This window comes from Homarus americanus, unplaced genomic scaffold, assembly GCF_018991925.1.
Source record: "Homarus americanus isolate GMGI-L3 unplaced genomic scaffold, GMGI_Hamer_2.0 scaffold25013, whole genome shotgun sequence".
NCBI lineage: Eukaryota > Metazoa > Arthropoda > Malacostraca > Decapoda > Nephropidae > Homarus > Homarus americanus.
Genome location: NW_024722158.1, coordinates 150,716 through 169,133, shown reverse-complemented (window position 1 = coordinate 169,133; position 18,418 = coordinate 150,716). Strand labels below are relative to the sequence as shown.

Here is an 18,418-nt window from a genome sequence, read left to right as displayed (position 1 = left end):
TCAAAACACATATCACCAGATCACCAGTAACTCAAAACACATATCACCAGATCACCAGTAACTCAAAAACACATATCACCAGATCACCAGTAACTCAAAAACACATATCACCAGATCACCAGTAACTCAAAAACACATATCACCAGATCACCAGTAACTCAAAAACACATACCACCAGATCACCAGTAACTCAAAAACACATACCACCAGATCACCAGTAACTCAAAAACACATATCACCAGATCACCAGTAACCCCAAAACACATACCACCAGATCACCAGTAACCCCAAAACACATACCACCAGATCACCAGTAACTCAAAAACACATATCACCAGATCACCAGTAACTCAAAAACACATACCACCAGATCACCAGTAACTCAAAAACACATACCACCAGATCACCAGTAACTCAAAAACACATATCACCAGATCACCAGTAACCCCAAAACACATACCACCAGATCACCAGTAACCCCAAAACACATATCACCAGGTCACCAGTAACTCAAAAACACATATCACCAGGTCACCATCTATTCCGTTGTCACCAAAACCATCGGCTTACAACCATAAACTAATGCGTCTCTCTCTCTCTCTCTCTCTCCATTAAGCTCTTATTACTAAGATAACAGTAAACTTATTCTTCATGCTCCTATAAATCATTTCCGTAACCCACAGTCGGCCCACAGCCCACGACGTGCACAGAGCCACATGGTACATCATAACAATAATTTTAACAACACGACCCAACAAAAATATTGCTTCCGTTGTCCGCAGTCTGGTCACTCCCACGATGTGCCGCGTAGCCAAGACCATTCGAAGGTGTGGCAGTATATATGGTGTGGTTAAGTGTAGTGTGGTAGTATATATGGTGTGGTTAAGTGTAGTGTGGTAGTATGTATGGTGTGGTTAAGTGTAGTGTGGTAGTATATATGGTGTGGTTAAGTGTAGTGTGGCAGTAAACATGGTGTGGTCACAGTACCGGGAAGAGGTTTGACAACACGGCGGATTATCTCAACCAGAAATTCCTGACGAAGAACTAGAGTGAGTTACTTTATTGCTTCAGTCACGGTGCTCCGACCATCCACGACACCATCCAGTCAAGGTCAACCCATACATGACCTCTTCTAGACTACGGTTCATGCTAGGGTCTCTCATTGTATGACCCGTTCTGATAGAGGTCAGTGCGGGTGGTACTAAGGTTGTTGACCTGCATTTGACCTTTCTCAGTAGGTCAGTCCGTGCACGACACCGCTCGAGGAGAGGTCATCCTGGGTGAGTGATGACCCCGTCCGGTCATGGCTTCTCCAAACAGCAACCAGCCGTAGTTTAGCATCGTTACTGGTAACATGTGCTGACACTGGCGTTACTAAACTATAAGACAACACCACATATAGCAACATACAACATGCTCTCAACATATTCCGTGGCCAGTTTAACAAAGCTTCTATGTTCTCTGAAGCAGTTGATCCTTGAGTTGACAAGACAAACCCTCCTTGGGGGAGCAGAGAGACTCATGACGAGGGGCAACTCAGCGGGTCCTGGCTAAGTCGTCGCCGCTGAAGGAGAGGTGGGGGTCCCGCTAAGAGAGTCTTAGTTTGTACTGCGTTTTGGTCTTCGTCAGAATCCTCCTTCAGACTGCGCTCTGAGCCTCCTTAAGAGTAGTTCTCAAGATGTCTCCTTAAGAGGCGATTCTCAGAGCTATCTTAAGGCGTCTGCAGGAGAGATCCACGCCAGGGGTCCTCCGGAAGACTTCAAAACATTCTTCCAAAGACCTCTAGGCGAGTGGGCCTACGGAAACACTGTCAGAGCTCATCTTGTCCCTCTCGTCTTGAGGGCCGCACGCGCTCTCTCCCCAGCACCACTCGCACGCATGCCCGTTGCGACACCCTCACTTTACAAGTCGTAGCCCAGACGGTCGAGCTCCTCCAACATGAAGTCGATGTCTTCCCTCCTTACGGCCTGAGAGGAGATGATGTTTCTGAAGAAGTTGGGGTGGTGGTCGAGAGGCTGGTAGCCGATCATGAGGGTCCCGGCAGTCATCATGCGGCCCTTTAGGATAGGCTGAACCTGCAGGAGGAGAAAGGTGGTGTAGGGAAAGATAAATCACACTTGTATATACTGTGTCTCCCGCTGAAGGCTGACACGTCTTGAAAAGTATACAAGCAGATATGTGTTAATTACTGTTACAGATATGGTATCCCTTATCCGGCGAGCTTGGGACCTGAGGATGCCCAGATTCGAGAGGTTTACTGGATTTTGGAGCTCAAGTCCTTCAATGTATCTATGCAAAACAAAACCTTGGGCAAGTCACTAGCACCATAGAATTCAAGCAAATTTTCTTAAGGTCACAGATTGTGGTACCGTCACCATAGTCCTGACTCAGACACCTTTATCAACTTAACTCTCTGGTTAACACTTCCTCTTGGTTCTCCCACCACCTACGGGGGCCATCTTAGACATATTGTTTCCGTGGTGCTGAAATTCACGCATGCCACGTGTTAAGGCATTTTGAGAAGAAAGTTTGTTCGAAGTAAATCTCGACTTTCTTGGTACATCATTTGAATTATTGTTGGTACAGATTTGGTAGAGTACAACGTCTGAAATTACTAAGAAAAACAAAGCAAAGTTCTCTAGTGTTTTTTATTGTTTCAACGAATCTATCCTTCCTGTCTGGCGGAATTGAGTAGTTTGATCGCACAGAGTACTACGTAAAATCGAAAAGTGAAAAAATACCTCGAAAAATACAAATAACTTCCTTTACCGAATCTTGTCCTTATTGCTTAAAGTCTCATGTATTATAATTAAAATATTCTAATAATGTTGTATTTTAACCTTATTCACATTACAAAAAATTCACTATACTATCTACACGAATCATGAATATTGTATAATGAAAAGAAATAAGTTTCAGTAATGACGTTACAGTGGGAGTACAGTCTGTTTGTTATGACTGTATCCCAGGTTCATATCCCCGGGTCGCAGGCGAGATACGTGTGACCTTGGCAGACAACTGTTTACACAAGACGCTGGATAAGGGTTCGCATACCTGTATTATTATTATTATTATTATTATTATTATTATTATTATTATTATTATTATTATTATTATTATTATTATTAGTAGTAGTAGTAGTAGTAGTAGTAGTAGTAGTAGTAGTAGAATTACACACACACACACACACACACACACACGCACACACACACACACACTCAACTCTTATAGCACACGCACACACACACACACACACACACTTACGTCTCCCAGAAGCTTGTGCCTGTCTGGTCCAGCCTTCATGGAGCGGAGGCGGTGAGGGACGTACCAAAAGCACACGTTAGTACACTCAGGCTCGTCGTTCAACAGCTCATACTTGTCTGGGTGTTGCTTCATACGCTGAATCATATACGACGTCATCTCGAACAGATGGTCCATGTGTTTCTCGAACCCTTCATCACCCTGTGTGTAGTGATGATGATAAATGATGAATAACTGACGAGGGATGATGATAAATGATGAATAACTGACGAGGGATGATGATAAATGATGAATAACTGACGAGGGATGATGATAAATGATGAATAACTGACGAGTACGAGATGATAAATGATGAATAACTGACGAGGGATGATGATAAATGATGAATAACTGACGAGGGATGATGATAAATGATGAATAACTGACGAGGGATGATGATAAATGATGAATAACTGACGAGGGATGATGATAAATGATGAATAACTGACGCTGTATGGTGCAAAATATGAGACACTGCTTCAAATATAGTGATTCTTGTGCTTCATGTTAGCTTCAACCCCCTGCGTGATAAAATTTTCTTTGGTTACAAAAAAAATCAAATAGCTCCAGAACACCTACTAGTAAGCCCTATTCATTACCTTAGAGCACCAGAACACCTACTAGTAAGCCCTATTCATTACCTTAGAGCTCCAGAACACCTACTAGTAAGCCCTATTCATTACCTTAGAGCACCAGAACACCTACTAGTAAGCCCTATTCATTACCTTAGAGCACTAGAACACCTACTAGTAAGACCTATTCATTACCTTAGAGCACCAGAACACCTACTAGTAAGCCCTATTCATTACCTTAGAGCACCAGAACACCTACTAGTAAGCCCTATTCATTACCTTAGAGCACCAGAACACCTACTAGTAAGCCCTATTCATTACCTTAGAGCACCAGAACACCTACTAGTAAGTCTTATTCATTACCTTAGAGCTCCAGAACACCTAATAGTAAGACCTATTCATTACCTTTAGAGCAATTGGTAACAATCTACTAGTATGACCTATTCATTACCTTAGGAGCACCAGAACATCTACTAGTAAGACCTATTCATTACCTTTTAGAGCACCAACACCTACTAGTAAGTCTGTCCATTACCTGAGCTCCAGAACACTTACTAGTAAGCCCTATTCATTACCTTAGAGCTCCAGAACACCTGCATTAGTAAGCCCTATTCAGTTACCTTAGAGCGCCAGAACACCTACTAGTAAGACCTCCATTCACAATGTAGGAGTCTAGAACACCTACTAGTGTCTCTATTCATTACCTTAGAGTACCAGAACACTTACTAAGCCCTATTCATTACCTTTTTTAGAGCAATTGGTAGAACACCTGGCATTAGTAAGCCCTTATTCATTACTCTTTAGAGCGCCAGAATGCTTCTACTAGTAAGCCCTATTCATTACCTTAGAGCTTCAGAACACCTACTAGTAAGCCCTATTCATTACCTTAGAGCGCCAGAACACCTACTAGTAAGCCCTATTCATTACCTTAGAGCACCAGAACACCTACTAGTAAGACCTATTCATTACCTTAGAGCGCCAGAACACCTACTAGTAAGCCCTATTCATTACCTTAGAGCTCCAGAACACCTACTAGTAAGCCCTATTCATTACCTTAGAGCTTCAGAACACCTACTAGTAAGCCCTATTCATTACCTTAGAGCGCCAGAACACCTACTAGTAAGCCCTATTCATTACCTTAGAGCACCAGAACACCTACTAGTAAGCCCTATTCATTACCTTAGAGCGCCAGAACACCTACTAGTAAGCCCTATTCATTACCTTAGAGCGCCATCATTCTTACTAGTAAGCCCTATTCATTACCTTAGAGCTCCAGAACACCTACTAGTAAGACCTATTCATTACCTTTTAGAGCGCTAGAACACCTACTAGTAAGCCCTATTCATACCCTCCAGAGCGCTTAGAACACCTACTAGCAGTAAGCCCTATTCATTACCTAGAGCGCCAGAACACCTACTAGTAAGCCCCTATTCATTACCTTAGGATAACCAGAACACCTACTAGTAGTTTCTCCTTATTCATTACCTTAGAGAGCACCAGAACACCTACTAGTAAGCCCTATTCATTACCTTAGAGCTCCAGAACACCTACTAGTAAGCCTTATTCATTACCTTAGAGCTCCAGAACACCTACTAGTAAGACCTATTCATTACCTTAGAGCACCAGAACACCTACTAGTAAGCCTTATTCATTACCTTAGAGCTCCAGAACACCTACTAGTAAGACCTATTCATTACCTTAGAGCACCAGAACACCTACTAGTATGCCCTATTCATTACCTTAGAGCTCCAGAACACCTACTAGTAAGCCCTATTCATTACCTTAGAGCGCCAGAACACCTACTAGTAAGCCCTATTCATTACCTTAGAGCACCAGAACACCTACTAGTAAGCCTTATTCATTACCTTAGAGCTCCAGAACACCTACTAGTAAGACCTATTCATTACCTTAGAGCACCAGAACACCTACTAGTAAGCCCTATTCATTACCTTAGAGCTCCAGAACACCTACTAGTAAGCCCTATTCATTACCTTAGAGCACCAGAACAGCTACTAGTAAGCCCTATTCATTACCTTAGAGCTCCAGAACACCTACTAGTAAGCCCTATTCATTACCTTAGAGCACTAGAACACCTACTAGTAAGACCTATTCATTACCTTAGAGCACCAGAACACCTACTAGTAAGCCCTATTCATTACCTTAGAGCACCAGAACACCTACTAGTAAGCCCTATTCATTACCTTAGAGCACCAGAACACCTACTAGTAAGCCCTATTCATTACCTTAGAGCACCAGAACACCTACTAGTAAGCCCTATTCATTACCTTAGAGCACCAGAACACCTACTAGTAAGCCCTATTCATTACCTTAGAGCTTCAGAACACCTACTAGTAAAGCCCTATTCATTACCTTAGAGCCCAGAACACCTACTAGTAAGACCTATTCATTACCTTAGGAGCACCAGAACACCCAATAGTAAGCCCTATTCATTACCTAGAGCACCAGAACACCTATTTGCAAGTCTCTATTCATTACCTTAGAGCTCCAGAACACCCATTTCAGTAAGCCCTATCTTATTACCTTAGGAGCACCAGAACACTCATTTTAGTAAGCCTCCTATTCATTACCTTAGGAGCTCCAGAACACCTACTAGTAAGCTCCCCATTCATTACCTTAGAGTCTAGAACACTCTTACTAGTAAGCCTCCCTATTCATTACCTTTTAGGAGCACCAGAACACCTTACTCTAGTAAGCCCTTTGGCTGATTACCTTAGGAGCACCAGAACACCCACTAGTAAGCCCTATTCATTACCTTAGGAGCCCTGAACACCTACTAGTAAGACCCATTCATTACCTTAGAGCACCAGAACACCTACTAGTAAGCCCCATTCATTACCTTAGAGCTCCAGAACACCTACTAGTAAGCCCTATTCATTACCTTAGAGCTCCTGAACACCTACTAAGACCTAGTATTCATTACCTTTTAGAGCCAGAACACCACTTAGTAAGCCCTATTCATTACCTTAGAGCACCAGAACACCTACTAGTGTGTTCTATTCATTACCTTTTAGAGCTCCTGAACACCTACTAGTAAGACTCTTATTCACACTTAGGAGCACCAGAACACCTACTAGTAAGCCCTATCTATTACCTCCTTAGAGCTCCAGAACACCTAACAGTAAGCCCTATTCATTACCTTAGAGCCCTGAACACCTACTAGGTAAGACCTATTCATTACCTTAGAGCGCCAGAACACCTACTAGTAAGTTCCTATTCATTACTCCAGAGCAATTTCAGAACACCTACCAGTAAGCCCTATTCATTACTCTTTAGAGCCCAGAACACCCCACTAGTAAGACTCCACATCTTTTAGGAGGCCAGAACACCCATTAGTAAGCTCCTATTCATTACCTTTTTTAGAGCACCAGAACACCTAATAGTAAGCCCCTATTCATTACCTTAGAGCTCCAGAACACCTACTAGTAAGCCCTATTCATTACCTTTAGAGCACCAGAACACCTACTAGTGTCTTCTCTATTACCTTAGAGCTCCTGAACACCTACTAGTAAGCCCTATTCATTACCTTAGGAGCGCCAGAACACCTACTAGTAAGCCCTATTCATTACCTTAGAGCTCCAGAACACCTACTAGTAAGCCCTATTCATTACCTTATACCCAGAACACCTGCACTAGTAAGCCCTTATTCATTACCTTAGAGCTCCAGAACACTCTGTACTAGTAAGCCCTATTCATTACCTTAGAGCACCAGAACACCTACTAGTAAGCCCTATTCATTACCTTAGAGCACTACAGAACACCTACTAGTAAGCCCTATTCATTACCTTAGAGCACCAGAACACCCACTAGTAAGCCCTATTCATTACTCTTTAGAGCACCAGAACACCTACTAGTAAGCCCTATTCATTACCTTTTAGAGCCCTGAACACCTGGGCTTTTCATAGTAAGCCCTATCTATTACCTTAGGAGCACCAGAACACCTACTAGTAAGCCCTATTCATTACCTAGAGCAATTGTGAACACCTACTAGTAAGCCCTATTCATTACCTTAGAGCTTCAGAACACCTACTAGTAAGCCCTATTCATTACCTTAGAGCGCCAGAACACCTACTAGTAAGCCCTATTCATTACCTTAGAGCACCAGAACACCTACTAGTAAGACCTATTCATTACCTTAGAGCGCCAGAACACCTACTAGTAAGCCCTATTCATTACCTTAGAGCTCCAGAACACCTACTAGTAAGCCCTATTCATTACCTTAGAGCTTCAGAACACCTACTAGTAAGCCCTATTCATTACCTTAGAGCGCCAGAACACCTACTAGTAAGCCCTATTCATTACCTTAGAGCACCAGAACACCTACTAGTAAGCCCTATTCATTACCTTAGAGCGCCAGAACACCTACTAGTAAGCCCTATTCATTACCTTAGAGTTTCAGAACACCTACTAGTAAGCCCTATTCATTACCTTAGAGCACCAGAACACCTACTAGTAAGCCCTATTCATTACCTTAGAGCGCCAGAACACCTACTAGTAAGCCCTATTCATTACCTTAGAGCACCAGAACACCTACTAGTAAGCCCTATTCATTACTTTAGAGCGCCAGAACACCTACTAGTAAGCCCTATTCATTACCTTAGAGCGCCAGAACACCTACTAGTAAGCCCTATTCATTACCTTAGAGCTCCAGAACACCTACTAGTAAGCCCTATTCATTACCTTAGAGCACCAGAACACCTACTAGTAAGCCCTATTCATTACCTTAGAGCTCCAGAACACCTACTAGTAAGCCCTATTCATTACCTTAGAGCGCCACAAGAGCCACAGCTTAAAGATGTCGTTGTGACGGCCGCACTGGATGACTTTGTCGCCCGTGTCGTAGTTCACGTCGTAAGGTTTGTCTTGCTGGAAGAGGTAGTCGGCGCACATCTGGTTACAAGATATCAACAGACCCTGGAAGTAAAGGAGGAGGTGTGAGAGAGAGAGAGAGAGAGAGAGAGAGAGAGAGAGCCATGAAAAAAACAAAAACAAGAATCGTTACTTAGAATACTTAAAGGTAACTGATAAACGTAAAACAAGTAGAAATACGTATATGGTAGACGAAGAAAAAGACTAAACGAATAAGACGAAAGAAGTGGGTTACCTCATATATTTGTGTCCCTCTTGGATAGGTCGAGTGGAAAGCTACATAATAAATTACTACCTGTTCCCCACTTGTGATTTAGGCTTTAATAGAACTCTTGAAACCTTCCTGGAAACCCTGGTAGAGGCTTCTGGTTACTCACGTCTTCCTGGAAGTGCACGGTGGAGCACTGGAGGAGCACACCCATCAGCTTGTGGGGGTTCCAGGTGATAGACTGGGATCGTTCAACGCCGTCCATCTTGTGGCGTTGGTTCTTGGAAAGCAGGACGCCACCACCCCACGCAGCCTAGACAACACAACACCGTCACTACTGGATCTCTACGATTTTGTGTTATAAAATATGACACAATGGATGAAGGATTTTGATAACCCTACCGAGACAACAGGAGTCCAGGTGTTCATTGTGAAATTCATCGGATCCCTCAGTAAAGATTCTTTTTGGTGATGAGTGTAAACAACATCATCATTATTTTATTCTCATTATTAACTGCACATTGACAGAGACATATGAAGCTTCTCGATACAACATATCAAAGTAGATTATTATATTTTAAATTACGAGCTAAACCACTATAAATCACCATTAAACCACACAAAAAGTTGACGAAAACTTACATCAACATGGAACCAGAGTTTATACTTCTCACAGACGTCAGCCACGGCATGGAGGGGGTCAAATGCTCCCATGACGGTGGTTCCAGCAGTAGCGCACACCAAGAATGGAATCTTGCCCTTAGCCTTGGCCTCCTGGATGAGTCGGTCAAGCTCTGACGGAATCATACGCCCCCTGGAGGAGACAAGTGTTGAAAGGAGATGAGAGGACTTGTTTTTTATCGTTAAAATGTTTGAGAATGTGGACCAGGTTTAAGACACTCATTACATAGTTATCATTAGACTGTGAACCATACTTAAGACACTCATTATACAGTAAGAATGTGAACCAGTGACTCACTTTTCATCAACAGGAACTTCAATAAGGTTGTCAGTACCAAGACCCATAGCGGCCGCTGCTCCCATCATGGAGTAGTGGCTCTGCAGAAAACGGTTTTGGGGAGATCTGTTAGTTCTAGAAAACACATGAACAAAACTTAAATAAAAGAAAGTGAACAAGTGAGCATAACTTACATGAAAGATAATGAACAAGTGAACAAACCTCATATGAAGGAACATGAACAGAATGAATATAACTCACATGAAGGCTGGTGAACATGCAGAGTTCGCCTGGTAGAGCTAGCAGACCCTTCTTCTTGTACTCTGGGAACATTTTGTGCCTGGCAGCGAGGGCGGCGTACAGGTTACTGACAGAACCTCCTGGCGCCAGGATACTGTCACCAGCCTTGTACCCGATGATCTTCCTCATGTGCTTCATCGTCACCTGGCGGCCACAAACCCCAGTTTAAATCTCGCATTGATGTTAAATGTTATGTTAAAATTCCAAGATCTTGTGTCTGGCAGCGAGGACCAGGGCAGCAGATACAAGACTTGTGCTCTATTACATGTTAAAACTCCAAGAATTTTTGAATATATAGAATGACTTTAGAGGAATAGAACTTTACGTAGAAAATATAAACAATAACATGAAAATATTGATAATAGTAGGGATCTGTATAGAGGTTTGAAAATGTCAGGTTACTTAAAAATGTCTTAAAATTTAATAACGATATAATGACTTTTCAAAATATATTGTCATTGAAATTTATTAAATACTGAAGAGAGAGAGAGAGAGAGAGAGAGAGAGAGAGAGAGAGAGAGAGAGAGACTTACGTGTTCCATCAGGATAAAGACAGGGGCGATCTCGTAGGTAAACATGTTGGTGTTGGCAGCAGCTGTCAGCCACTCACCAGCTATGGATACCACCTCAGTGCCACACGACAGTTGGTTCATGAACCTCGGGTGACCTGTGAACCACACGAGAACAATCTGAGTTACTGTGTCACACACCTCTATATGGTGCAACACATCTCTATATGGTGCAACACATCTCTATATGGTGCCACACACCTCTATATGGTGCAACACATCTCTATATGGTGCCACACACCTCTATATGGTGCCACACGCCTCTATATGGTGCCACACGCCTCTATATGGTGCCACACGCCTCTATATGGTGCCACACGCCTCTATATGGTGCCACACGCCTCTGAGTGCCACACCCCTCTATATGGTGCCACACGCCTCTATATGGTGCAACACATCTCTATATGGTGCCACACCCCTCTATGGTGCCACACGCCTCTATATGGAGCAACACATCTCTATATGGTGCCACACACCTCTATATGGTGCCACACGCCTCTATGGTGCCACACGCCTCTATATGGTGCCACGCCTCTATATGGTGCAACATCTCTATATGGTGCCACACACTCTATATGGCCCACACACCTCTATATGGTGCACTCTATATGGTGCCACACGCCACTATATGGTGCCACACGCCTCTATATGGTGCCACACCCCTCTATATGGTGCCACCCTCTATATGGTGCAACACATCTCTATATGGTGCCACACACGCCTCTATATGGTGCCACACACCTCTATGTATTGTCACACACGACTCTATATGGTGCCACACACGCCTCTATATGGTGCACACACCTCTATGTGGTGCCACACTCTATATGGTGCCACACACCTCTATATGGTGCCCACACGCCTCTATGTAGCCACACACCTCTATATGGTGCCACTTACTCTATGGTGCCACACACCTCTATATGGTGCCACACGCCTCTATGTGCCACACACCTCTATATGGTGCCCGACTCTATATGGTGCCACACGCCTCTATGGTGCCACACACCTCCTATAGTGCCCACACACGCCTCTATATGGTGCCACACACCTCTATATGGTGCACACACGCCTCTATATGGTGCCACACACCTCTATATGGTGCCACACGCCTCTATGGTGCCACACACCTCTATATGGTGCCACACGCCTCTATATGGTGCCACACACCTCTATATGGTGCCACACGCCTCTATATGGTGCCACACACGCCCCTCTATAATGTCACACCTCTATATGGTGCCACACGCCTCTATGTAGTTGCCACACTCTCTATAGTGCCACGCCTCTATATGGTGCCACACGCCTCTATATGGTGCCACCATCTTTGTGTCTGTATTTGTTTTGCTGTCATGCACACTGTTATCTTTTCTCTCTCAGTTCATCTCCTTTCCATACATCACTCTTTCCTTCACCTCCCTCCTCCTCCCCTCCTCCTCCCTCCTCCTCCTCCATATGCGCGGATCGTCAACTTTCCAATTACTGGGTAAATCAGGCTTTACCTCCCCTTTGTGTGTTGACCTCTCTCTCTCTCTCTCTCTCTCTCTCTCTCTCTCTCTCTCTCTCTCTCTCTCTCTCTCTCTCTCTCTAACCTCCCTCCCTCCCTCCTACTCATAGCAAGCCTTCCCTCCTCCCTCCTCCCCTCCCCTCCTCCTCCTCAGAAGCCTTCCCCCCTCCTCCCTCCTCCCCTCCTCCCTCCTCATAACAAGCCTCCCCACCTCCCACCTCCCCTCCCCCCTCCCCCACCCCCCCCCCCCTCTGGCTCAGGACAATTGATGAGACACAAAGTACCCTCCAGGAGGCGGCCGACAGTCCATACTTCACTCTCTGGCCGGGGATTCCCTCAGCTTCCGGGGATATGAGGGATTTTTTGTACTGAGGGGAGAATGTGTCCCTCCCTCCCTCCCTCCTTCCCACCTCCCTCCCCTCTCCCTCCTTCCCTCCTCCTCCTCCCTCTCTCCTCCCCTCCTCCCTCCTTCCTCCTCCCTCCATCCCTCCTCCCCTCCCTCCTCCCTTCCTTCCCCTCACTTCCTCCCTCCTCCCCTCCCCTCCTCCTTCCCCTCCCTACTTCCTCCCTCCCTCCTCCTCCCTCTCCCTCCCTCCTTCCTTACCTCACTTCCTCCCCTCCCCTCCCTCCCCTCCCTCCCTCCCTCTCTCCTCCCCTCTCCCTCCTTCCCCTCCCTTACCTCACCTCCCTCCCCTCCCTCCCCTCCCTCCTCTCTCCCTCCTTCCCTCCTTCCCTTACCTCCCTTCCCTCCCTCCCCTCCCCTCTCCCTCCTCCTCCCCTCTCTCCCTCCCTCTCTCCCTCCTTCCCTCCCTTCCTTACCTCACCCTCCTCCCCTCCTCCCCTCCCCTCCTCCCCTCTCTCCCTCCCCTCTCTCCCCTCCTTCCCTCCTTCTTACCTCCTTCCCCTCCCTCCCCCCCTCCCCCTCTCCCTCCTTCCCTCCTTCCTTACCTCACTTCCTCCCTCCCCTCCCTCCCTCCTCCTCCCTCCTCCCTCCTCCCTCTTCCCTCCCTCTCTCCCTCCCTCCCTCCCTTCTTACCTCCTTCCCTCCCCTCCCTCCTCCCTCCCTCCCTCCCTCTCTCCCTCCCCTCTCCTCCTTCCCTCCCTTCCTTACCTCACTTCTCTCCCTCCTCCCTCCCTCCTCTCTCCCTCCTTCCTCCCTTCCTTCCCCTCCCTCCTCCCTCCTCCCCCCCCTCTCCCTCCCTCCCTCTCTCCCCTCCTCTCTCCCCTCCTTCCCCTCCCCTTCCTTCCACCTCCTTCCTCCTCCCCTCCCCTCTCCTCCTCCCCTCTCTCCTCCCTCTCTCCCTCCCTTCCCTCCCTTCCTTACCTCACTTCTCTCCCTCCCTCCCCTCCCTCCCCTCTCTCCTCCTCCTCCCTTCCTTACCTCACTTCCCCTCCCTCCCTCCCCTCCCTCCTCCCCTCCCCTCTCTCCCTCCCTCTCTCCCCTCCTTCCCTCCTTCCTTACCTCCTTCTCTCCTCCCCTCCCTCCCCTCCTCTCTCCCTCTTCCTCCCTTCCTTACCTCACTTCCCTCCCCTCCCCTCCTCCCCTCCTCCCTCCCCTCTCTCCCTCCCCTCTCTCCCTCCTTCCCTCCCTTCCCTTACCTCCCTTCCCTCCTCCCCTCCCTCCCCTCCCTCCTCCCTCTCTCCTCCTCTCTCCCTCCTTCCTCCCTTTACCTCCTTCCTCCTCCTCCTCCCCTCCCTCCTCCCTCTCTCCTCCCTCTCTCCCTCCTTCCCTCCCTTCCCCACCCTCACTTCCCTCCCTCCTCCTCCCTCCCTCCCTCCTCCCTCTTCTCTCCTAGATTTGGAATCAAGACACTGCATTCTAATGTGTGTACACGTGGTTGCATGTACACGTGAGTATGTGTACATGTGGCTATGTATATAAGTGTCTGTGTGTACACGTGATTATATACACGTGGCTGTGTGTACACATGACTTTGTGTGTGTTATCAACTTCACCAAACTCTCCCCAGAGGATGAGGGAGAGTTATCACACACACACACACACACACACACACACACACACACACACACACACACACACACACACACACACAAGGGACTGTAAGTTAAATCAGGCAACTGTACACCAAAGACTTTAATAACAACTCTATTCTTATTGGTTAAGACAATGATTTAATGTTTTATGATTGGTTAGTAAATAGGTGACGTATGATGTTTGGCTGGCGTATAGATGACGTAGCAGGAGAAACTGATCTGATTGGCTGGCAAATAGATGACGTAGGAGAAACTGATCTGATTGGCTGGCAAATAGATGACGCGTTTGCTATCCTGGAAGAAAAAACTCGCACAAATTCTATCCTCCAAACGTAGCCTCCCTCCTACCCTCTTTCCTTTCTCTACTCTTCCACACACACCCCTCCTACTTTTTTCCCCCTCCCTTTCCCCTCGGTCCCCCCTCCCCTCAGTGGACCCTTGTGTGGCAGGATGTATTACTACGCACGGGTGAAAGACAGCTCCCTCGCCGATGTGATTGGACAGCCTGGGTCACCTACCACTTCTTTTTAGCCAGGACGGACAAGAACAAGTTTGCTTTCTGTGATATTATTATTATTATTATAGTTGTTGTGAGGTGTGTGTGTGTGTGTGTGTGTGTGTGTGTGTGTGTGTGTGTGTATAATGAAAATCCCTCACGCTCTTAGAGACGCCTCATCGTCAACATTTATAAGAACAAGGAGACCAGTCAGACTGTAGCCTACTCGTGGGATCTCGCTGCTGTCCGTAGCTGGCAAGATTATCGCCCAAGTCCTGCTAAACAGACTTCTTCCTGAGGCGGAGAACTTCCTCCCAGAATCTCAATGTGGATTTAGACCATCACGTGGCACCACTGACATGATCGTTGCTGCCCGCCAGATACAGTATAAGTGCAGAGAATAGTGTCGTGACCTGTCCATGGCTTTAATCGTCTAAAGGCCTTCGACTCGGTCAACAGGGAAGCCCTCTGGTGGACCCACAGCCGTTTTGGCTGCCCACCAAAATTCATCGCCATAGTGAGGCAACTCTACGATGGCATGAACGGCACCCAGTCAGAGTTCTTCCCCATCCAAACAAGGGGTTAAACAAGGATGTGTACTGGCACCAACTCTCTTTTCCATCTTCTTGGCTGCCTTCCTTACTCGTGCCAGTGCCAATTTAGCCAGCAGGTGAACATCGAGTACCGGGTGAAGGGTCTTTTTAACATAAGACGACTCTAGGCAAGAACAAAAGTGTCGATAGCTTCCATTACTGAACACCTACGCAAATGCCTATGCACACTTCAGCCTTAAGGTGAATGTACGTAAGACTCGATTCTCTTTCAGCCTGCCCCTGGTTCAGCCACAACTCCACCATCCATCCAGCTTAACAGTACTACCCTCTCTATTTATCCACTTTCAATACCTCGGCTCCCACCTGTCCACTACCGCACACATGGTAGAGATTCAACATCGGATCAGATGTGCATCTCAAGCCTTTGGCAGACTCTGTACCCGTCTTCAGCTGCAGGGGCTGAAATTATCTGCAAAGTTACACATATATCAAGCAGTGGTCCTCCCCACCCTGCTATATGGTAGCGAGACATGGGTCACACACAGGAGGCACCTGGCGCGAAACTTTCCCCAACGTTTACGTTCCATCCTCCAGTTCGATGGGAAGACAAGAACAAATGCCATTATTCTTGCTGACACCAACTGTAGAAGCATCGAGGCTACCATTATCCATGAACAACTATGTTGGACTGTCCATGTAACCCTCATGGACGACAGTAGACTGCCAAAACAGCTACTTTACAGTCACATAACGAATAGTAAACGTAACACCGGGGGACAACTGAAAAGTTATAAGGATAGTCTTAAGACAAACCTGAAAAAGTGCCAAATCGACCCCCACCTAAGAGTCGATTACTCCACACGGTAACGCTTGGAGAAACACCACGGAGAAGGTGTCAATACTCGTACTTTCGGATTAGCCAGACTGCTTAACGAGGCAGACAGACGCTGCTACCGCCCCTCCCGCACTAGATGTAGCCCTCCACATGTACAACATCTGTTAACGACGCTGCCTGTCCCGTATCGGCCTCTTTAGTCACCTCATAACTCACTAACCAAGGTGACATCCCTAATAACTCATATCTTTATCATAGCTGGATGATCGTCATAGTCGATTCCGAGTGACAGCAAAGTAGTAGTAGTAGTAGTAGTAGTAGTAGTAGTAGTGTGTGTGTGTGTTGTGTTGGAGTACTGGTGAATGTTTGTATAGTGGTGAAGAGGACTCTCTCTCTCTCTCTCTCTCTCTCTCTCTCTCTCTCTCTCTCTCAATCAACATAATGATACGGCAAATAATCGGTAGAGTCGAAAATCCGAGATAAGTGATTACTGGTAGTGTTACTATCTCCCTCTCCCTCTCCCCTCCCTCTCATCTTCCTCTCCCTCCCTCTCATCTTCCCTCTCCCTTCCCCTCTCTCTCCCCCTCTCCCCTCCTCTCATCTCCCTCTCACCCCTCTCATCTTCTCTCCTTCCTCTCATCTCCCTCTCCCCTCCCTCTCTCTTCCTCTCCCCTCCCATCTCATCTCCCCCTCATCTCCTCTCCCCCTCCCTCTCATCTTCTCTCCCCTCCTCTCCTTCCCTCTCCCCTCCCCCTCTTCTCCCTCTCCTCCCCTCCTCCCCCTTTCTCCCCTCTCCCCTCCCCTCTCTCTCCTCCCTCTCATCTCCCCTTCCCTCCCTCTCATCTCCCTCTCCCCTCCCCATCCTCTCCCCTCCCATCTCATCTCCCCTCATCTCCCTCCCCTCCCTCTCATCTTCCTCTCCCCTCCTCTCATCTCCTCTCCCCTCCCCTCTCTCCCCTCTCCCCTCCCCCTCCTCCCCTTTCTCCCTCTCCCCTCCTCTCTCCCTCCCCTCTCATCTCCCTCTCCCTCCCTCTCATCTTCCTCTCTCCTCCCATCTCATCTCCCCTCATCTCCCTCTCCCTCCCTCATCTCCTCTCCCCTCCCTCTCATCTCCCTCTCCTCCCCTCCTCCCCTCTCCCTCCCCTCCTCCCCTTTTCTCCCTCTCCCTCCTCTCTCCTCCCTCTCTCTTCTCCCCTCCTCTCCTTCCCTCTCATCCTCTCCTCTCTCATCTCTCTCCCTCCCTATCATCTTCCTCTCCTTCCCTCTCATCTCTCTCCCCTCCCTCTCTTCCTCTCCCTTCCTCTCATCTCCCTCTCCTCCTCTCATCTTCCCTCTCCCTCCCCTCTCATCTCCCCTCTTCTCCTCTCCTCCCTCTCTCCTCCCTCTCATCTTCCTCCTCCCTCCCTCTCCTTCTCTCATCTCCCTCTCCCCTCCCTCTCCCCCCTCTCCCCCTCCCTCTCATCTTCCTCTCCCTCCCTCTCATCTCCCCTCATCTCCCTCTCCCCTCCCTCTCATCTTCCCTCTCCCTCCCTCCCCTCCCTCTCATCTTCCTCTCCCCTCCCTTATCTCCTCTCCCCTCCCTCTCTCCTCCCTCTCATCTTCCTCTCCCTCCCTCTCCCCTTCTCTCATCTCCCTCTCCTCCCTCTCATCCCCTCCCTCCTCTCATCTTCTCTCCCCTCCCTCTCATCTCCCCCTCCCCTCCCTCTCCTCTCTCCCTCCCTCCCCTCCTCTCTCCCTCTCCCTCCCTCATCTCCCCTCTCCCTCCCTCTCATCTCCCTCTCTCTCCCCTCCTCTCCCTCTCCTCCCCTCCTCTCCCTCTCCTCTCCCCTCCTCTCCCCTTTCTTCCCTTACTCACAATTACACCGAAAAGGCATCATTCCTCAACACACACACACACACACACACACACACACACACACACACACACACGGAGTAATAAGGCAGGAATGTGGTCACGGGGAGGAATATGCCTGGAGTAAACGTTGGAATATTGGAATGGAGGGTCAGGGGAAGGAGAAAGAGAATATACAAATATACATAGAGAGAGGAGAGAGAGAGAGGAGAGAGAGAGAGAGAGAGAGAGAGAGAGAGAGAGAGAGAAGAGAGAGAGGGTACAGGGAGGTGTTGTGGGTGAGAGGGCAGGGAAGGAGCAGGGAGAAGGGGGAGGGACGCAAATCAGCTGGGAGCGGGGTTGGTCTTGGTTGAATCACTTATCGCCGCCTGATGACAGCTGAGGT

General features: G+C 47.5%; 1 protein-coding gene across 1 annotated transcript in view; it reads right to left on the bottom strand.

Annotated features, from left to right (window-relative positions):
• Positions 1-885: 885 nt before the first annotated feature.
• The window catches only part of LOC121861998 (glutamate decarboxylase-like), a 66,670-nt gene continuing 49,137 nt past the window's right edge, over positions 886-18,418 (bottom strand). Inside the window, exons 3-10 of the mRNA XM_042359926.1 lie at positions 10,759-10,892; positions 10,187-10,369; positions 9,947-10,026; positions 9,610-9,781; positions 9,137-9,280; positions 8,655-8,804; positions 3,265-3,462; positions 886-2,075 (exon numbers count right to left, since the gene is read on the bottom strand). Coding sequence (XP_042215860.1) covers positions 1,902-2,075; positions 3,265-3,462; positions 8,655-8,804; positions 9,137-9,280; positions 9,610-9,781; positions 9,947-10,026; positions 10,187-10,369; positions 10,759-10,892 — 1,235 coding nt within the window. The 3' untranslated portion in view covers positions 886-1,901. The remainder of the gene's footprint in view (positions 2,076-3,264; positions 3,463-8,654; positions 8,805-9,136; positions 9,281-9,609; positions 9,782-9,946; positions 10,027-10,186; positions 10,370-10,758; positions 10,893-18,418) is intronic.